Genomic DNA, 22,740 nt, shown 5'->3' on the forward strand with positions numbered 1-22,740 from the left:
GTGTAGATGAAGCAGGGTGTCTGCAGAGAACTTCAAGAGATTGGGAGAATGCAAAGAAGTGGTAGATGCAATATAGTGTAGGGAAGTGTATGGTGATCCACTTTGGTGGAAAGAATAAAGGCATAGACTAGTTTCTAAATGGGTAGAAAATTCAGAAATCAGAGTTAAAAGGGACTTGGGAGTGAGTCCTCTTGCAGGATTCTCTGAAGGTTAGGTGAAGGAAGGTTCTCTGAGTTGGTGGTAAGGAAGATTAATATAATGTTCGCATTCATTTTGAGAGGACTAGAATATAACAGTATACAAGGATGTAATACTGAGGCTTTATAAGGCATTGGTCAGATCGCTCTTGGAGTATTGAGGATAGCTTTGGGCTCCTTATCTAAGAAACAATGTGCTGGGATTGGAGAACATCCAGAGGAGGTTCACGAGAATGATTCTGAGAATGAAAGGGTTAATGTATGGGAAGCATTGATTGGCTCTGGGCCTGTACTCGCTGGAGTTTAAACAAATGAGTATGATCTCAATGGATCCTATTGCATATTGAAAGGCCTAGATAGAGTGGCTGTGGAGAGGATGTTTCCTATAGTGGAGAATTCTAGGACCGGGGACACAGCCTCAGAGTAGAAGGATACAGGTTTCCCTCGCCATCCGAAGGTAGAGCGCTGCTATGAAATGGTTCATAAGCTGGAATGTCGTAAAGTGAAGAAGCAATTACCATTTATTTATATGGGAAAAATTTGTGAGCGTTCGCAGACCCAAAAAATAACCTACCAAATCGTACCAAATAACACACAAAATCTAAAATAACAGTAACATATAGTAAAAGCAGGAATGATATGATAAATACACAGCCTATATAAAGTAGAAATTTCTTTACAACCATTGCCGCACTGTTCTCCGTAGCGAAAATCTCACGCAAGCGCTCTCGGCAGAAACACGGCGCAAGCGCTCTCCGCAGAAACACTCTCTCTAGTAACCTCTAAGCTATGAAGCTACCAAATCATTCCAAATAACACGTAAAAATACACAGCCTATATAAAGTAGAAATAATGTATGTATCGTGTAGTATCACTTACCGGAATCGAGAAGTCAGCGCCGAGCACACTGACGATGGGGTGTTAAGCTGAGTTGTCGGAGGTTGGGGTGGTGCACTGGCCCCTAACCTCCAGGCAGCGAACCGATACTGATCTGCGGAGAATGCAGCGGTAGCTGGGACGCACCCAGCATATATTTAAGAAAAAAGCTGAAATAAACAAGCTAATTAATTAGGTGCCGCCCGGCATGTAAATGTCGGCCCAGATCAGAGGCGATTGCCGATTGTGTCGCCTCTGATCTGGGCTGACATTTACATGCTGGGCGGCAGCTAATTAATTAGCATGTTTATTTCGGCTTTTTTCTTAAAGATGTGTTGGGTGCATCCCGGCTACTGCTGCATTCTCCGTGGCAATGTAGCGGTCTGTGGCCCGGGGGTTGGGGTGGTGGGACACTGGGGTGTCATCTCATCGCCATCTGTTTCCATCAGGGCAGGTAAGTCATCTTCTTCTATGTCTGCCTGCCTCGATGTCGAAGGTCGAGGTTTGTCGTCTGCTGTGGCTGATGTGGAAGGCTTGAAAACAACAGTATGTTTGACTGCTTAGCCTCATGCATTTTTCTATTATACATTTCTTTGTAAGCACTCAAACCATCCTGCAAATATGCCCTAAACCTACGTACCCTTTCAAAATTAAAGTCGTACTTTTCTGCGATCGTTGCAGCGAAAATCTCACGCAGTTGCTTCACGTTCAGTTCCTGCACGACTTCACTTTTGGTCCATTTGCTACTGCATTCGGTTTCGATTATTATCCTTTCCTCTTCCAATTGCATCAGCTCTTCATCTATCAGTTCTTGGTCGTGGGATGCCAAAACCTCTTCAACATCATCTTCGTCAACTTCCACAAGCCGAACTCACTTTGTCCTTAATCAAAACGCTTGATTATGTCTAGTTTTATGCTAAGTGTAACACCCTTACGAGCTCTTTTAGGCCTTCCCGATACCTTAGGACTCTTGCTAACGACTGCTCACAGGCATGTGTTTAAGCAATGCTGGCGAGAATGCAGTTCCGGGGGAGGAGGTTGGCTGCTCGGGGCGCGCGCTGCTTTTTTCGTAACAGTGAAAACACCTTCTGTTAGCGAAAACGGTTAACTAATGTAGGTCTTTCGTAACAGTGAGGTTTCGTTAAGCGAACGTTCGAAAAGCGGGGGACACCTGTATCTGAAAACAGAGATGAGAAATTTCTTTAGTCAGAGGGGAAGTGAATCTTTGGAATTCATTGCTACAGGCAGCTGTGAAGGTCAAGTCATTGGGTATATTTAAAGCAGAGGTTGATAGCTTCTTCATTAGTCAAGGCATCAAAGTTATAAGAAGTCAGGAGAATGGTATTGAAAGGGATAATAAATCAGCCATGATGGAATGGCAGAGCAGACTGGGTTGAATGAGCTAATTTTTCTCCTCTGTCTTAACACCTTATGGTTTTATAAAGCTCATTTGAAATATGTATTTTATTTTTAGTTTTATTTGTCTATGTGACTAAGAAATGGTGGTGATGGCGAGTGTCACAGAAGATGGGGGGGGGGAAGAACTACAAGTAAATGGGGAATAGTTAATTGTATTCCTCTTGACTTTCATGTCTAGCCTGAGCAGGAAAGATTTTCTTTCTTTGCCTATGTTTTCTGGTGCCTTTTGTTTACTCTTTTATGTATTTATTTATTAATTATTGAGATACAGTGTGGAGTAGGCCCTTCCGGCCCTTCGAGCCACACCACCCAAAAATCACCCGACTTAATCCAAGCTTAATCACAAGACAGTTTAAAATGAAAGTACTGACCGGTACGTCTTTGGACTGTGGGAGGAAAGTGGAACAACCAGAGAAAACCCACACGGTCACGGGGAGAACGTGCAAAGTCCTTAACGACAGCGGCAGGAAGTCTCTTCCTTCACATCGTATTCCTTCTCTGAAACTACCAGCCTGACATTTGTCATTTGTTTATTCACGTGGATATTGCTGGAAATGCACTGGTGTTGATATAAATATTCAACACGAGCTGATGTAAATATTCATAACATCAAAAGGCTTCCTATCCAGTTGCAAATTAAGCACATTGTTGAGGTTTCCTTCACAGACCCTACAATGCTGTCCTTGCCCTTTTCTAATTGGGGTTCGGCCTTTTGGCAGATTTGATAGATGACCCTCATGCCTTGTCATGAGTATTGTCACTTGTTTATTTCCTGTGATTAAATACAGCATGTTGCTGAGATCCTTTGTGCTATCCTTATTGGGCACCTTTGCTTTTTAGCTGTGGTACATTAACTTCTGAGATGTACTATATTTTAAAAAAATGGTCTGCTAATACTGATTCCCATTTTAGGAGTACAGTAAAACACTGCTAATATCCTATCCCCTCATTTGGAAGTCCTGATGGTTTGTTATCCAGTTCACCATATGATATTTGTGATTTCCACTCATCTGAGCTTCAGTTCCCACACTCTTCCTGCTTACTGCCTCCTGGGTTTCTGCACTCCCTGTCCACTTCTCTGGGGACCCAGTTCCCACACTCTCTTCCTACTCATTGGGCCCTGGGTCCCTGCGCCCACTTCCGTGACTGCTAACTAGGTCCCAGTTCCTGTAATCCTTTTACTCTCACATGGTCCTGTTAGCTATTGTTTTCTTCAAACGTCCCAGTTTTTGTTGCCCGCGCTCTTTTGAAACTTGAGTTTCACTGATACATTATTGTGTGACATCTTTTTTAAGAGGAAGTGGGTTAAATGTGTATATTGCCAAAGTCTCAGTTGTGCTGGATTAACAAAATATTCCATAAACTGCTTTGCACAGAGCCTTGGGGTCAGTAAATTGTCCTTTGATATATACTCTATAGTAAGTACTACAACGTGAACAATTCAGAAAGCAATGGAGATGTGCACAGTAATTCAGTCAGTTACTGACGAAGCTGTATATTTTTGTTGGTCCCTTTAACCTGACCATTCTTCATGCCTTTATAATGTCTTTTTTTGGAATTCTTTTTTTAACTGCAAATTTCCAAATAATATTGTCAAGCTGCCATAAGCAGCACAAGGTTTACTGAGATTCTCTGCAGTTTGGACATATTAACATTATTACAAATTCGTAGCTGAAATGTGGGACTAGTTCAGTTTTCATGCATAGTCTTTTTATGTTTCAGGATTTTTTGATCTGGGTGTGTGACAGACTATTCCAAGCTCTATTTCCTGGTGCTTCATTCCCAAGCAAATTTATTGTCCTGAGTCTCTTAGGAATAATTGCAGAACTTTCTGAAAATCTGGAAGGTAAGTTTGCAGTAAGGTGGCCCTACCTGTGCCCTGATCACATGGTTACTAAGTGGCAGTTACTGTTTTCCTTGGTAACTCTCAGCTATATTGTGTGAAACTCAACTTCCTGGGCTTCGGCCACTATTTACCACAATAATTGTGCAGTGTGTACTTTTTTAGATTCTTTAATTACTAGTACTTTTGTTTCTCTGCTTTCCAGATCAATTATCCTAATCTGACCTTCATTTCTTCAAGCCCATTTTAGTGCAGAATTGAGTATATCTGTCCCATGACTGGTTAGAAATTGATCCCCAGCTCCAACTGGCAACTTCACTGGTGTCAGGCCATGCTTGTCTTTTCAGTACCTCACACCAATGTAACATCATCCTTGAAAGCAATTCAATCCTGGTTTCTTTTCTCCACTACCAATTCTCCCACCACATTCCTTCTGTCTGCCTGCTCTTCCCACAATTCCCATAACATGAGGATCTCACAGACTTTTCTCTCTTGTCTCATCTCTTTTTTGCTATGAAGAATTAGCTCAAGCCCAGGTACTAAAGGCTTTCTTTATCTGCCTCTGTTTTTTCTGATACCTCTTCTTTTCCTTTGCGTTGTATTCCTGCTCCAGCCTGTTGTTTTTTTTATTTATCATCTATTCAGATGGCTCTTGCTTCACCAATCCACATCCTCCAGGTCATTCTGTCTGCTTGGAACTCAGCCCATAATTTTTCCACTCTCTCATCTTTCTCTCCCATGACAGCTGCCGCCTTTTATAGTGGTGTGTTCCCACTTTATGTTTGCACGTGTTACTAACAGTTCCTTCTCCCTGGTAGAGTCCTTCTTTATTTCCAAACAACTCTTAACAGGCATTGTAAATAGCATTCATCTTCAGACTTCTGTCCGTGCTACCACGACATCTTTTGCTGTCCAAAGACATTGACATTCATGTTTAATCTTAACCTGATTTTGGTGGCCTTGTTTTATTGTTTTTGATGCTTCTTTTACACACTCAGTAGTGATTAATATCAGAAAGAATTTAGAGATCTGCAATTTAGTTTTCATCCTTTAAGTGGGGGGTAGGGGTGTACTTAGTTTCTCTAGAGCAGGGGTTCCCTGCTTGGGAATTCTTGCTTAATGGTATTGGTTCATGGCTTAGAAAAGTTGGGAACGCATGCTCTAGGAGAACAAAATATTGTAGTAACATAAAGCTATATGTTACATAAAAACTTTGAAGATTGATTTTAATATAATAACTTTGCATTTTGTTGCAAACTTATTTTTTTTTACAGATCAAAGTTACAGGGTGTTCCAGATAACTGATGCCTTACAGCCTGCCTATGCAGATGCTTTGTTAGGGTGTTTGAACAGCACCTTTGAGGAAGTTAAGATCTTGGCCTATAATCTGATTAGGAAACTTCCAGCTACGATTTTAGGATTACAGGTAACAAATTTAAATTAGAGATTTGATGGATGTCCTTTTGGAGCAGATATATATCTGACCAAGTCTGTGTAATGGTTTGCTTCTTCTAACTTATCGAGGAGCTTTCTAAACACAAGAGATTCTGCAAATGCTGGAAATCCAGAGCAACACACACAAAATGCTGGAGGAATTCAGTAGGTCAGGCAACATCTCAATATCTGTGGAGAGGAATAAGCAGTCAATGTTTTTGGCCGAGATCCTTCATCAGGACTGAAAAGGAAGGGCGGAGAAGGCAGAATAAGAAGATGGGGGGAGGGGAAGGAGTACAAGCTGACAGGTGATAGGTGAAACCAAGTGAGGGGGTAGGTCGGGGAGTGGGTATGAAATGAGAAGCTGGGAGGTGATAGGTGGAAGAGATAAAAGGCTGAAGAAGTCAAGTCAAGTCAAGTCACTTTTTTATTGTCATTTCGACCATAACTGCTGGTACAGTACACAGTAAAAACAAAACAATGTTTTTCAGGACCATGGTGCTACATGAAACAACACAAATACTACACTGAACTACGTAAAAACTATACAAAAATTACACTAGACTACAGACCTACCCATGACTGCATAAAGTGCACAGAACAGTGCAGGCATTACAATAAATAATAAACAAGACAATAGGCACAGTAGAGGGCAGAAGGTTGGTGTCAGTCCAGGCTCTGGGTATTGAGGAGTCTGATGGCTTGGGGGAAGAAACTGTTACATAGTCTGGTCGTGAGAGCCCGAATGCTTCGGTGCCTTTTGCCAGATGGCAGGAGGGAGAAGAGTTCGTATGAAGGGTGTGTGGGGTCCTTCACAATGCTGTTCGCTTTACGGATGCAGTGTGTGGTGTAAATGTCTGTAATGTCGGGAAGAGAAAAGATGGAATCTGATAGGAGAGGACAGTGGACCATGGGAGAAAGGGAAGGACAAAGGGCATCAGAGGGAGGTGATGGGCAGGTGAGGAGAAGAGAAGGGGTAAGAGGGGAGCCAGAATGGGGAATGGGAAAAAAAAGCGGGGGTGGGGGAAATTAGAGAAATTTATGTTCATGCCTCTCCATTTCATGTTCATGAACTCCATTCATAATTCTAACTTTTAGGCAATACTTTGGTCATTAACACAGAAACTTACTGATTTGAGTTATGGTTTGCTATTTGCAAATTTCTGGTCAATTTAAGCACAATTGTTGCCTCTTAACAAAACCTGGCATTTTTTATTCAAATGGCCTCCAGTTAATCACTGTAGTTTCCTTTTCGGGTTATCCATTTGCTTTGCATTCAGATATATATTTGAACTAATATTACTATAACCTTGCAAATCCTGGTGATGAGACTCTCCGCCAAACTCTTTTTGACTCCTGATTTAGGTCATTGCTGATGTTAATCTGGGGAATTTCCAGGGACTCATGCTGATGTACTTCTGGTCTCAATGATGGTTCTCTTAACCATCACTGCAAATATTAGAGTAGTATCTCGTGCAAATTTTAATGCCACAACTGTTACTTTCTGATTCTTATGTAGAGTGCTTGATCTAGCTTTTTCTTTCAGATGGAGCAATTAATTAGTTAAATGTTATTCTTATCTACTCCATCTCGCAGGAAAGTGAGAAACTGCAAACACTTTTGCAGGCAGCTTTGGACCTTTCGATCAGTACAAAGCCATATGATTGTGTTACTGCTTCCTACCTCTTGACCCTTCTGGTACAACAGAAAGGTTTACTGCCAGCTCTTCGTGCTTGTTCTTTAAAACAAGAAGCAATTGATTACCAGTCTGATGGCCCCAGCAAGGCTCCTGAAAAGCAGCCAGATAAGGAAATTGTGGAAACAAATATTTTAGAAGGTTAGTGCTGATCTGCAATTCAATTCATTGTTTCTGGTAAAATCCTGCCATACATGACCATAAAGTTCCACATTGTGGATAAGACCAATGTTAATTGTTTTTGCTATCTTGTGAAGCATTTTGTTTTACATCTATTTCTGAGTACATTTTTAGAAAAATAGTTACAGGTTCTATCACACTCCAGTGATAAAAGAATAAGAACCGAGAGCTCCACGTTGCCTCTTGATGGGTAATTGTATTGAATGCCGGGATTTACCCGCAGGGAAAACATTATTACGTATATTGAGCATAGAACATACGGTAAAACAGTACAACACAGGAACAGGCCCCTCGGCCCACAACCTTATGTCAAACCAATTAAATTAGTCATCAAATGGTCAACTATACTAATCTCTTCTGCCTACACAATGTTCTACTTCAATTTTCCTCACATTCTTGTGCCTATCTAAACACCTCTTAAAAGTCTCTAATGTACCTACTTCTATCACCACATCAGGCAGCACAATCCAGGCATTGACAATCCTTTGTGTAAAAGACTGGCCCCTCAAGTCTGCTTTGAAACTACTCACTCTCACCTTAAATGCATGCCCCTTTGGTATTAGACTTTTCAACCATTGAAAAAAGATGCTGCCTGTCTACTTTGTTAAAGCCTCTTGTAGTCTTATAAACCTCAAAAAGATATCCCCTCCCCCCCGCCTCTGCCGCTTCAGAGAAAACAACCTAAAATTGTCCAGCATTTTGTTATAGCATTTGCCTTCTAATCCAGGCAGCATTCTGATGAACCTCTTCTGCACCCTCTCCAAAGCCCTGACATTCTTCCCATATTGAGGCAACCAGAACTGCATGCAATGCTCCAGATATGGCCTAACTAGAGTTTTATAAAGCTACGACATAACTTAGTGACCTTTGAACTCAGTGCCTCGATTAATAAAGGCAAGCATGCCATATGCTTTCTGAATCACCCTATCAACCTGTGTGTCCACTTTCAGGAAGCGATGAACTTGGACTTCAAGATCCCTCTGCTCATCAACACTGTCTTTATATTTGACCTACCAAGGTGCAACACTAAACTTTTGGCCTTTTTAAACTCCATCTGCCATTTCTCTGCACATATCTGCAATGATCTATATCCCACTGTATACTTTGTCAGCCATCTGTGCTATCCATAATACCATCGATCTTTGTATCGTCTGCAAATTTACTAACCCGCACATCTATATTTTCATCCAAGTGGACTGGGGAAGAAAAACTTAATGCGAAGGTCAGCAAATAGAACTAACAAGCTCATCACACACTGTCAGTGACGTAGGCTTTCTTAGATTATTTTGCTTTCCACTATTGCTTAAATGCAACAATGTGCTGTTAGATTTGTTCAAAGTTATCTGTGGATTTGTGGCTCAAAATAATTTAAGAAATGATGAAGAATGAGGTAACGTTGGGCGAGTATAGTCATGTGTAGGAATGAAAATGGACCAAGCTGACCTCCATGTCTTCCACTTGCTTCTTCTAGGGGAACTGTGCTCATGGAAGTGGGTAGAAAGTTGCTGGAGGTTTTTGATGGGAAAGTGACAGGAATTTAGTTTAAGGGTCCTAGGGAGAAGAAAAATCTTCCAAAAACAGGTGACACCTGAGGAAAGTGACAGAAAAGCAGCATCCAAAGGCCTATAACCAGCAGGACAGGCACCTCTTCAAGTCGCTCTCATGGCAACTTACTTGGATCTTTGGAGAGGAGCAAGTTCCTGCAGATATATGAATCCTCATTCACAAAATTTAGAATTGCCTTTTTTGAATTTGAAGTGTTTAAATTAGCAGTTGAATGGACACAAATCCTGACTGCTTCAAAAACAAAAAAGTGGTCAGGAGACCACTGTGGATACCTGTTTCCACCCTGTTCACCCTCACACCTGGCTAAATAATTGTTTCCTCCTGCACTTAGAAGAAGTTTTGCAGTTAATAATTATTTTTGCACTATACTGGAAATGATCACCTCCACTGTAGGTAGCATTACTGTCTTGATAAAAGTTTCAAAAGGGAATGCCTCTTATCACACAGGTCTGTGCATATTTTCCAAAAGTGGATCCCTCTACGCTTTCAACTTTATCCTTTTCTTTTGTTCTGGGCAGATAAGGGCAAAGTTACGCTGTATGTTCTGTCCTTGCCTAGATGTCCAGGAGACACAGGGAACTTTGTGAATTGAAGTCACATAAGTTTTAAATCTCCCAATGGTATTTATATTCATCTTTTTTAGTATGGTTCAAATTAGCAGGTTGCATGGTCATTGAGTGAACGCTGTCTAGTTTTGCTAACTCTCCATTCCTTTTCTGTGCTGGGGTGTTGGTGGAAAATTTAATTCACGCCAAGTCATTCTCACGATTGCTATAGCCTCTGAGACAGCTTAGAACAATCTTGCAACCATTCAACCCCGTACCCATCCAGTATCGCTGGCAGATCCAGTGCAAACATTACTCTTTAGTTAATGATCTAGTGGTGACCAATTCCTCCTCTTGTGGATGGGCATTCTCCTGCAGGGAGATCATCTGGTTTTGTTGGGTCTCAGCCTTGTTGGTGTCTGCATTCCTTTCTCATTCAGGGTGGCTCACTTCTGTGCTGGTTTAGTCACTAACCATGTATTGGTTTATATGGAAACAGCCAGCAGAACAGGAGAGGCCTTGGGTGACAGAGTGAAAGTAAGCATTTGGTATGTGTTGGGGAGCACTTTGGGTCCAGTGAGTACAATGCTATTAGTTTCAATATAAGTATGGAGAAGGATAAGTCTGGACCCAGGGTTGAGATTTTTGCTTGGAGAAAGGCTGACTTTGAGGAGATGTGAAAGGATTTAGAAGGAGTGGGACAACTTATTTTATGGGAAGGGTGTAATAAAGAAATGGAGGTCATTTAAAGGTGAAATATTGAGGGTACAGAATCTCTATGTTCCTGTTAGGTTGAAAGGAAAGGTTAAAAGTTTGAGAGAGCCATGGTTTTCAAGGGATATTGGAAACTTGGTTCGGAAAAAGAGAGATATCTACAATAAAAATAGGCAGCATGGAGTAAATGAGGTGCCAAGGAATATAAAGAATGTACAAAAGAAATTAGAAAAGCTAAAAGAAGATACGAGGTTGCTTTGGCAAGTAGGTGAAAATAAATCCAAAGGGTTTCTACAGTTATATTAATAGCAGAAGGATAGGGAGGGATAAAATTGATCCCTTAGGGAATCAGAGTGGACAGCCATGTGTGGAGCTAAAAGAGATGGGGGAGATATTGAACAATTTCTTTCCTTCGGTATTCACTAAGGAGAAGATATTGTGTAAGGTAAGGGAAACAAGTAGGGAACTTATGGAAACTATGATGATTAAAGAAGAGGGGTACTGGTGCTTTTAAGGAATATAAAAGTGGATTGTTCTCCGGGTCCTGATAGGATATTCCCTAGGACCTTGAGGGAAGTTAGTGTGGAAATCGCAGGAGCTCTGACAGAAATATTTCAAATGTCATTAGAAACGGGGATTGTGCCGGAGGATTGGTGTATTGCTTATGTAGTTCCACTGTTTAAAAAGGGTTCTAACAGTAAACCTAGCAGTTATTGACCTGTGAGTTTGACGTCAGTGGTGGGTAAATTAATGGAAATTATTCTTAGAGATGATATATATAATTATCTGGATAGACAGTGTCTGATTAAGAACAAACAACATGGATTTGTGCATGGAAGATCTTGTTTGATAAATCTTATTGAATTTTTTGAAGGGATTACTAGGAATGTTGACAAGGGTAAAGCAGTGGATGTTGTCTATATGGACTTCAGTAAGGCCTTTGACAAGGTTCCACACGGAAGGTTAGTTAGGAAGGTTCAATCGTTAGGTATTGATATTGAAGTAGTAAAATGGATTCAACAGTGGCTGGATGGGAAATGCCAGAGAGTAGTGGTGGATAACTGTTTGTCAGGTTGGAGGCCGGTGACTAGTGGTGTGCCTCAGGGATCTGTACTGGGTCCAATGTTGTTTGTCATATATATTAATGATCTGGATGATGGGGAGGTAAATTGGATTAGTAAGTATGCAGACGATACTAAGATAGGTGGCGTTGTGGATAATGAAGCAGGTTTTCAAAGCTTGCAGAGAGATTTAGGCCAGTTAGAAGAGTGGGCTGAAAGATGGCAGATGGAGTTTAATGCTGATAAATGTGAGGTGCTACATTTTTGGTAGGACTAATCAAAATAGGACATACATGGTAAATGCTAGGGCACTGAAGAATGCAGTAGAGCAGAGTGATCTAGGAATAATGGTGTATAGTTCCCTGAAGGTGGAGTCTCATGTGGATAAGGTGGTGAAGAAAGCTTTTGGTATGCTGGCCTTTATAAATCAGAGCATTGAATATAGGAGTTGGGATGTAATGTTAAAATTGTACTAGGCATTGATAAGGCCAAATTTGGAGTATTGTGTACAGTTCTGGTCACCGAATTATAGGAAAGATGTCAACAAAATAGAGAGAGTACAGAGAAGGTTTACTAGAATGTTACCCGGATTTCAGCACCTGAGTTACAGAGAAAGGTTGAACAAGTTGTGTCTTTATTCTTTGGAGCGTAGAAGGTTGAGGGGGGACTTGATAGAGGTATTTTAAATTATGAGGGGGATAGATAGAGTTGACATGGATAGGCTTTTTCCATTGAGAGTGGGGGAGATTCAAACAAGAGGACATGAGTTGAGATTTAAAGGGCAAAAGTTTAGGGCTAACATGAGGGGGAACTTCTTTACTTAGAGTGGTAGCTGTGTGGAACGAGCTTCCAGCAGAAGTGGTTGAGGCAGGTTCAATGTTGTCACTTAAAGTTAAATTGGATAGATATATGGACAGGAAAGGAATGGAGGGTTATGGGCTGAGTGCAGGTCGGTGGGACTAGGTGAGAGTAAGCATTCGGCATGGACTAGAAGGGCCGAGATGGCCTGTTTCCGCGCTGTAATTGTTATATGGGTATATGGTTAAGCATCAAAAATAAGGCAAAAGGGAAAATCTGCCATTCACTCAATTAATAAGAATGGTGGAAGTACTCCCCAGATAGGCAGCATTTCATCAAAATAATAGTTAATCTGTGGAATGCTCTGCCACAGACTGTGATGGAGGCCAAGTCGATGCATATATTTCAGGCGGAGGTTGATTGTTTCCTGATTAGTCAGGGCATCAAAGGATATGGTAAGAAGGCAGGTGTATGGGGTTGAATGAGATCCAGGCTCAGCTATGATGGAATGGCAGAGCAGACTCGATGGGCTGAATGGCCTAATTCTGCTCCTAATGGTCTAAGAAAGCTCACAAACCCCTCTACAATCTGAGGAGGCTGAAGAAATCTAGACAATGCACATCTATACTCAAGTCATTCTACAGATGTGTGGTAAAGAGCATCCTAACAAGCTGCATGGTATGGAAACTACACTGCGTCAGACAGGAAGCCTCTAGAACAGGTGGTCAAAACTGCCCAGAGCATCACTAGCACCAGCCTACCCACCATCAGGGATGTGCGTACAAACAGAGAGGTGCAGGAAAAGGGCCAGTAACATCATGAAGAATCCCACCCATCCTGCTCATGGACTGTTTGTCCCACTCCCATCAAGGAGGAGGTAATATAGTATCCACAGCAGGATCAGCAGACTCAAACAGTTACTTTTTCTAAGCAGTAAGGCTGATCAATACTTCCACCCACTAACCCACCCCTCCACACCCCAAACCACCACTATTTTATCATTTCCTGTCAGTTACCTTGTATACAGACACAAGTGTCTCGTGTCAGTTTATGGGCATACAATCAATCAACATGTATAAGCTATCATGTGTTTATAGTTATTGTGTTTTAATAATTATTATTATTATTGTGTTCTTTATCTTATTCTGATTTTTGTGATGCATTGGAGCCAAAGTATCAATTATTTTGTTCCATTTTATGTTTGTGTGCTGGAAATGTCATTAAACAACCTTGAATCTGTGGAGAGAGAAATGGTTTACTTTTCAGGTTGTTGACCTTTTATTAGAAACAAGAAATTTTACAAAATCAGACGCATTTTGCAAGTTGCAGAGGGGAAGGTAAAGAGAAGAAAAGGAATAGACACCAAGAGAGTCTGAATGAAGCAAGTGGTGGTGAGTCTCTGTACAAGATGGTACCGGCAATCATCAGCAACTTTCTGTGCGTTGCAGAGAATAGTTCCAAAATTCCTCTTATATATACTTCCTTTGAATTACTTTTGTTGGAATCCGCAGCATGTACTTTTCCTCCAAACAATGGACTTTTAAATCACCTCAGCGATTTTCAGATCTCATGATCAACAGGACCAGTACCTTGAGACACCTATAAGGCTTATCACAGTGGCCAAAGCATGGCGGCGGGGGGGGGGGGGGTGTCGAAGCCAGGCTAAAACGCAGAGGGATGAGGCCTCCTCTCCCCAGCACAAAATTGGTAAATGTGCAGTCGCTGGAGAATAAAATTGAGGATCCGAGGGCAAGACTGCTGTATCAGAGGCAGATCAGAGTTATGTCGGTAGTGTGCTTTATGTAAATTGGTTATCTGCGGATGTGCCAGATGTAGCAGTCAAACCAGAAGGATTCACGATTTACAGAATGGACCAAACTGCAGGCTCGGGGAAGGCAAAGGGAGGAAGTGTGTGTTTTATGGTTAATTCCTGTTGGTGCTCTGATGCAGTGGATCTATTGAACTCGTGCTCCCCCGATTTGGAACTAACGGTCAAATACCGACCATTCTATTTACCGTGGGAGCTCTGTGTAATCCTGACTGCAGTGTATATACCACCAGTGGCCGACTATAATCAAGCACTCGCAAGGCTGTGTGATGTCGTCTCCAAACAAGAAACAACCCATCCTATTGATTTCAAATTAGTCTTGCAAACTTCAACCAGGCTAGTTTGAAGAAAATCTTGCCCGCTTATCACCAGCATATAACCTGTAGCACCAGAGGTCTCAACATACTAGACCACTGTTACACTAAGATAAGAAATGCCTACCATTCCTTGCCCAGACTGCATTTTGGTAACATACATCAAAGTTGCTGGTGAACGCAGCAGGCCAGGCAGCATCAGTCCTGATGAAGGGTCTCGGCCTGAAACGTCGACTGCGCCTCTTCCTAGAGATGCTGCCTGGCCTGCTGCGTTCACCGGCAACTTTGATGTATGTTGCTTGAATTTCCAGCATCTGCAGAATTCCTGTTGTCTGCATTTTGGTAAATTGGATTACTTGGCTGTCCTCCTTGCATACAGGCAGACCCTGAAAATCAAAGCTCTAGAGATTAGGACAACTAAGAGGTGGTTGCGGGAGACAGAGGAATGATAACAGGATTGCTTTGAGTTAGTGGACTGGACCGTCTTCAAACACTCATCTAGAGATCTGAATGAATACACCATACTTGAAGTGGACTTCCTTAAAACAGTTGTAGACGTGTGCATCCCCACTAAATCATTAATAGTCTTCTCCAATCAGAAGGCCTAGATGAATCATGAGATCCAAAATCTGCTGAGGGCCAGATCAGAGGCATTGGAGATCAGGAAAGGTACAAGAGGTACAGGTATGATCTCTGGAAAGCCGACTCACAGGTGAAGTGGAAATTCTGTACCAAACTTGAATCAGCGAGGGATGATTGACAGCTATGGTAGGGCTTGAATGCAATCTCCTCCTACAAAGTTAAATCAGGCGAAATGGGGGACAGCAGGGCTTTGTGTCCAGGTGAACTCAATGCTTTCTCTACTCACTTTGACCATCGGAACATGGAGAAACCATTGCAAACTCCCACATCCCCCAATGATCTGTTGATCTCATTCTCTGACGTGCAGGCTGCCTTCCACAGTGATGAAGTGTTTTGAGAGGTTGGTGATGAAACATATCGGCTCCTGCCTGAGAAGGGACTTGGACCTGCTCCAATTTGTCTACTGGAGCAACAAGTCCACAGCAGGTGCTATCTCAGTGGCTCTTCACTCAATCCTGGAACATCTGGACAGTAAATATGCAGATGTCAGGATGCTGTTTATCTAGCACAGCTCGATATTCAATACCATCATCTCCTCAAAGCTAATCAATAAGCTCCAGATCCTTGCCCTCAGTACCACCTTGTGCAATGGGATCCTGGATTTCCATACTTGTGGACACCAGTCAGTTCAACTTGGCAATAAAATCTCCTCCAAGATCTCCATCAACGCAGGTGCACCACAGGGCTGTGTGCTTAGCCTCCTGCTTTATTCGCTTTCCACCTATGACTGTGGGACAAAGCACAGCCTCAATGCCATTTTCAAGTTTGCTGATATTACCACTGTTGTGGGCTGAATCAAAGGTGATTTTGAATCAGAATACAGAAGGGAGATTGAAAATTTGGCTGAGTGATGTCATAAAATCCTCCCACTCAGTATCAGCAAGACCAAGGAACTGATTATGGACTTCAGGAGAGGAGAACTGGAGGTCGATGAGCCAGTCCTCATTGGAAGATCAGAGGCAAAAAGGTTAGGTATTTTAAATTCCTGGGTGTTACTATTTCAGAGGACCTGTCCTGGACCCAGCACATAAGTGCAATTATGATAAAAGCATGGCGGCAACCCTGCTTCCTTCGGTGTCTGTGGAGATTTGGCATGGCATCTAAAACTTTGACACACTTCTATGGATGCACAGCGGAGAGTATCTTGACTGGCTGCATCATGGCCTGGTATGGAAACACAAATGCCAAAAGGTAGATTCTGCCCAGAACATCACAGGTAAAGCCCTCCCAACCATTAAGCACATCTACATGAAATGCTGTCATAGGAAAGGAGCATCCATCATTAGAGATCTCCACTACCAAGGTCATGCTCTCTACTTGCTGCTGCCATCAGGTAGAAGGTACAAGAATCTCAGGACTCATGCCACCAGGTTCAAGAACAGTTACTACCCGTCAACCATCCGGCTCTTGAATAGAAGGGGATAACTATACTCACTTTCCCCATCGTTGAAATGTTCCTACAACCAATAATCTCACTTTAAGGACTCTTTACCTCTTTAACTCATGTTCTCATTATTTATTTGCATTTGCAGTTTGTGTCTTCTGCACTCTGGTTGATTTTTCATTGATCCTATTATAGATATATTCTGTGGATTTGCTGAGGATGCCCACAGGAAAATGAATCTCGGGGTTGCATATGGTGACATATATGTACCTTTGATAATCAAATTTACTTTTAGTTTTGAGTCAAGAGAGAGTGAGTGAGACTAGGTGAGATAGGAGGGAAGAACAATACTGAAACTACAGAACACATCTGTTCAGTTATAGCTTGAGGATTTTTCAGCAGAAATTCATAACCAATCTGGAAAGGCTGGTTATTGGATAGTTTTAAGTTGCATGTCAAATCTTTGAAGGCTGTGATGCTTCAAGATGAGATTTTTTTTCCCTACTTATTCTTTCTTACTCTAGATTTCTAGCATCTGCAGAATCTCTTGTGTTTATTTTTCATTGATGCTACTCTGAGCCTCACCAGACTAGTGAAAGAGTCCAAGAATGGGGAGGTCATAGTGGGAGTACGATGGAGAACTGAATTGCAGGTAGATTGGAAGATAAGAGTCAAATCCCTCAAGAAGCCTTTCGACAAAGCAATTTACATTTGGCTTCTCTAAATGTTTAGTAAGTCACGTTGTGAACACCAATTTGAGCTGAATTGTGGCTTCACGTGGAAGTAGTGTTTAGGTCCTTCAGTGATAAGGAAAGGAAAGGTAAAAAGGCAGTTGGTGCATTTTTTTGCTGATGCATGGGAAGGTGCCACAAGGAGGGATGTGGCAGAGACCGACAAAGTTGGGAAGTCATGGAGAGATTAGTCCCTATGGAATACTGAGGACATAGTGAAGTATTGAAAATGTATCTGTTGGTGGACTCACATTGCAAATGGCAGAATTAGAGTGTATTTTAGTGTTTTAAAAAAGTCAGTATGTTAAGTATGATGTTAAGACTTTCAGCGTAAATTTTGGTGTTGAAAATATATATCAGAATATTGCATTTCCATTCATGGATCCAAAAGATTGGTGTTGGAAGGAAGCATTTCAGACATTAAAAATTGTGGATTATATTTTTGATTTTTTTTGGCATTTTGAATTCCAGTATTTGCATTTTTATGACTTGGAAGAATATAACATTTTAAAACTTTTATTTGGAATTATTTTTTTACTCTCTTGGGAGGTTAATTAAATTAGAAGGAGTCCAAAAAGGATTTTATTTCTCTAGCAGCTGCAGAAATGGCACTAAGGCAGAGCTAAAATGATGAACCATTGTTATTTCAGGCCCTGGGGCTTGGGTGGCCTCCAAAATCCTGAAAGACCATCACTTAATTGCAACATCTGGTTCCTGTTGTGGACAGGTTGTTGAAGTCATTTAGATTGCTAAGATCCTATGTGCGTGGGAAGGGCAGTTATTTTTCTTGGGATTGCACTGTTGTTGAATTCCCTCCACACCACTGAGCACATCAACATGGAGCATTGTCGCAGGAAAGCAAAGTCCATCATCAACGATCCTCACCATCCAAACCATGCTTTCCTCTCGCTGCTGCCAATTGGAAGAAGGTACAGGAGCCTCAGGACTCACACCAGGTTCAGGAACAATTACTACCCCTCAGCTATCAGGCTCTTGAACAAAAGGAGACAGATAACTTCACTCAACTTCACTTGCTCCAAAATTGAAACGTTGCCGCAATCTATGCAACCACATTCGAGGACTTTCACGATATGTTCTTGATATTTATTGCTTATTTATTATTATTTCTTTCTTTTTGTATTGGCACAGTTTGTTGTCTTTTGCACACTGACTGAATGTCCAAGTTGGTGCAGTCTTTCATTTATTCTGTTATAGTTGTTATTCTGTTATGGATTCATTGAGTACATCCGCAAGAAAATGAATATCAGGGTTGGATACGGTAACATATATTTACTTTAATAATACATTTACTTTGAAGTTTGATTCTACTAACCAGTAATTGGAATTCTCTTCATTACTGGCTAACTGAGGTTTTCGATGGATCACTTACTCAGTGGTGATCCATTATTGCATCTGTGCTTTGCTCCTGATGGATCAGATTCATTCTTATTGAGCTTTTACTCCTGAGGTGCTACTTGACTACGTTACTGTTTTGCCCTGTTTACATGTTTGTCCGTAGCAACTGTGGAACAGCTTTATTATCTTGACCAGACTGAGGCTGATTTGCTCTTGTTTCTGAATTGCTGTACAGAAACTCAATTGATGCCTTCTTTTCCTTGAAGACAAGATCTATATATAGCAATGAAAAACAGGTTCCAACAGTACACTTTAACTAATAATTTTATTCTTTTGAGGAAAGTGGTAATGAATGATATTTGAAATATAACTTCAGTGGTAGAGACTGTTTGTTTTGGTGAATGCTCTCCTGTGTATATTACTATGGAATGTGGCTGCACATTTTTGGCAGCATTTGAATTCTCTTGTTTAGCACCATTAAAGCAAATCTTAGCATGCATATTGGTGCTAAAGTTCTGCAGTGTACAGAAGTATTTCAGAAATGCAAGATCAGTTTCATGAAAATCATTTTCTCTAAACTTAATCCACTTTGGCGATCTTACTAGTTGCCTTTAAATCCCATTGCTCAAATGTATAGAAACAATTCATAAGGTCTTAGGAATTAGTATAAAGAGATATTTAATGGTTCTTTCGCATTTAATCTGGATTTAATTTTCTCCTCTAATTTTCTAGTTATTAAGTACCTGATGAATTGTCTGACAGTTGAGATCAAACAGGCTGAAAAATCTCTGGTGTTTGCGGCAGCTTCTAACCCCTTGTATGGAAGAGTTCATTGCATCATTGCAGTTCTGCAGCAGCTCTCCCTAAAGTAAGTGTTTGTACTTATTAACACCTGCAAGGATGCCACATTCTACTTCCAAGTACAGTGGATTCTGGTTAATTGGGACACATCGAGGCCAGTACATTTTGACCCAAATATGAAATACAGAATAAATTAGAACACTACCAATACGACTACAGTGCTACAAAACTATCTATTAGTTCCTAATAGTTATTGACAGAGGAATTCATCCAGTATATGCTGCCATGTTCTTTTGATTGAGTGTTAACACTGAGGAATTTAAAGTTGCTGACCCTCTCTATCTCAGATCCTCCAATGAGGACTGGCTCGTGGATCTTTGGTTTCCTTCTCCTGAAGGCAATGATCAGCTCCTTGGTCTTGCTGACATTGAGTGAGGGATTGTTGTTGTGGTACCACTCAGTCAGATTGTCAATCTCTCTCCTCTATGCTGATTCATCAGCTCCTTTGGTTCGGCTAATGACAGTGGTGTCATCAGCAAACTTGAATAGGGCATTGGAGCTGTACTTAGCCACATGGTCTTAAGTACAAAGCGAGTAGAATAGGTAGCTCAGCACACAGCCTTTGTGCTGATGGAGTTGTGAAGGAATGTCATAGTGAATGAAGGGAATTCCAGCTATTTTCTCGATTAGTTTTTCTTCTTTAAGAGTTGTCCTAAATAAGGAGCTGCCCTGATTAACCGATGGCCCAATTAACCAGAATTCACTTTATATAGTAAATTCCGGCATTAGAATTTGTCCTTCTGTAAATTGATTTTAGAAATGTCAGTGTTAATTAATGATAACAATTAATCTGTAGGTGGTGCTGTGATGGCATTTATAATGTAACATGAACTCCAAACTTGCACTATAGAAGTCTTTGGTCTTGTCAGAAGTATTCATTAACATGTATTCATTCATTTCTATTCCACTGAGAGGCAATGTAAAGGAAATGAGTAATTAGCCAAATATCTTTTCTATTTTTCCCTTTCACTGTTTTCTCCCCTTTCCATATCAAATAAAAATAGTTTCAAATGGTCAATCTTCATCAATAAATGAACCTGAATAATACTGTGACCTTTGACTTGCTGCTCCACACTGAGGAAGGTTCACTACTTCGATGAAACTGTTATAGTAACTTGGCTTCTGGCATACCCTGCTCCACTTGTTTTATACTTATGACTGTGAGGCTAAGTACAGCTCCAATACCATATTTAAATTATCTGATGACATCACTGTTGACCTTACCAGAAATAGTAACGAATCAGCATATTGGAGGGGAGTTGAAAATCTTGCTGAATGATGGCATAACAACAACCTCTCACCCATTGTCAGCAAAACGAAAGAGCTGATGATGGTCTACAGGAGGAGGAAACCAGAGGTCCATGAGCCAGTCCTCATCTGGGGACCGGAGTTGGAGAGGCTCAGTAACTTTAAGTTCCTCAACGTTAACATTTCGGGGATCTTATTTGGGTCCAGCAAGTAAGCGCATTACAATGAAGACATGGCCTCTTTTCTTAGAAGTTTGTGAGAATTCAGCATGACATCTAAAACTTTGACAAACCTATAAATGTGTGATGGAGAGTATAGATGTATCACAGCTTGGTATGGAAAGGCCAATGCCCTTGAATGGAAAACCCTACAAAAAGTAGTGGGTACTGCCCTGTCTATCACAAGTAAAGCCCTCCCCTCGACTGAGCACAATTACATGGCGATCTGTCACAGGAAAGCAGCAGCCAGCATCAAGGAGCCCCACCATCCAAACCATACTTTCTCTCTTGCTACTGCTATTGTGAAGGTGGTACAGGAGCTTCAGGACCCACACCACTGGGTTTGGGAACAGTTATTACCCCTCAACCACCAGGCTCCTGAATCAGAGTGGGTAACTTCACTCATCCCAACACTAATCTGATTCCACTGCCTATGGGCTCAATTTCAAGGGCTCTACAACTCATGTTCGCTATGTTATTTGTTATTTATTTATTTTACTATTTTGATTTTATTTTTGTATTTGCACAATTTGTCATCTTTTGCACATTAGTTGTTCATATGTATATAGTTTTTCGTTGATTCTGTTGTGTTTCTTTGTATTTACTGTGAATGCCTGCAAGAAAATAAATTTCAAGATGTTACAGTATATGGTATGTACTCTGATAATGAATTTACTTTGAACTTTTAACTGCCTCGTTCTTGGACATGTGTCCCTAAAGTGCAAATTTACAAACAACCCAATTTCTCACAGGGTGAGCCTGTTTACTGTAGTTAGTGTAGTTAATGGTAGTTGCATTTTGAGAGCCATGTCATATAGGAGCTGATGTCTGGTACTGTGTGCCATAAGTCCCACTTGACAACGGTACATGATATACACCACTATTGTGTTTAAAAATGTTGAATAATAAATACTTGTCACGTGATATAAGTGATTTTTTTGTAATTTATTTCAACATGAGTTGCAGAAAGTATAAATCAATATTTGTATTCACTTATGAAGGGTTGATGGGGATGCATACCAATGTTAGTTGCTGATTGAATCTTTCAAACTACATATACTATCATTGGCCAGATTGTTCACGCAATGAGCTATGCTGTTAGCATTACCAGTGCTTTTCAATGCTTTTTTCTTTTAGGTCCCTCACAAACCTTTCAGAATGGAGGACGGTTGTGGAAGGACTAATTTTAATGACCTTCCGTCTGTCAGCAGTGGTATCTCCTATTTGTCAGAGCTCCTCACCAGAAGGACTAATTCCAATGGACACAGATCTTGGTAAGCTACTGTAGTCAATCAAGTTACAATATCACCCGCTCATTAATTAATGTAGGGCATTTTATCAGAGGCTGCCTATCCGTACCTACTGCTGCCCAAGTAAACTTTGCCTACAAAGATATTGTGAATTCTGTGATGTGAACTCTGCCTTTCCCATTGTAGATTTAGTTAGTTGTCTGTTCCAAGGGGACCTTAACTTAGAATCTGGCGGCTGTGATACCATTGAGTAAGTTGAGTAGCCAAACACAATTTATGAACATTGCAAATTAGGAGTGAAGATCACAATTTTGAACTTACAGACCTTGACATCTGTAATTAAGGTGGAAGGTGAGATCATACACTTTGTTGAATTAAATAATCAAAATTGAGATCATAGAACAAAGTGGACAACTTCATTCAACTTCACTTGCCCCATCATTGAAAAGTTCCCACAGTCTATGGAATCACTTTCAAGGATTCTTCATCCCATGTTCTTGATATTTATTCCTTATTTATTTATTATTATTATTTCTTTCTTTTTGTATTTGCACAGTTTGTTGTCTTTTGTACTGTTTG

General features: G+C 40.9%; 1 protein-coding gene across 3 annotated transcripts in view; it reads left to right on the forward strand.

The window, feature by feature from the left end:
• Window positions 1-22,740, forward strand: part of LOC134350466 (tRNA (32-2'-O)-methyltransferase regulator THADA-like) — a 429,822-nt gene that overhangs the window by 36,953 nt on the left and 370,129 nt on the right. For all 3 annotated transcript variants that reach the window (XM_063055680.1, XM_063055682.1, XM_063055681.1), the window contains exons 14-18: window positions 4,215-4,338; window positions 5,610-5,761; window positions 7,366-7,606; window positions 19,317-19,452; window positions 22,049-22,185. In XM_063055680.1, coding sequence (XP_062911750.1) covers window positions 4,215-4,338; window positions 5,610-5,761; window positions 7,366-7,606; window positions 19,317-19,452; window positions 22,049-22,185 — 790 coding nt within the window. The remainder of the gene's footprint in view (window positions 1-4,214; window positions 4,339-5,609; window positions 5,762-7,365; window positions 7,607-19,316; window positions 19,453-22,048; window positions 22,186-22,740) is intronic.

The sequence above is a fragment of the Mobula hypostoma genome, chromosome 8 (genome assembly GCF_963921235.1).
Source record: "Mobula hypostoma chromosome 8, sMobHyp1.1, whole genome shotgun sequence".
NCBI lineage: Eukaryota > Metazoa > Chordata > Chondrichthyes > Myliobatiformes > Myliobatidae > Mobula > Mobula hypostoma.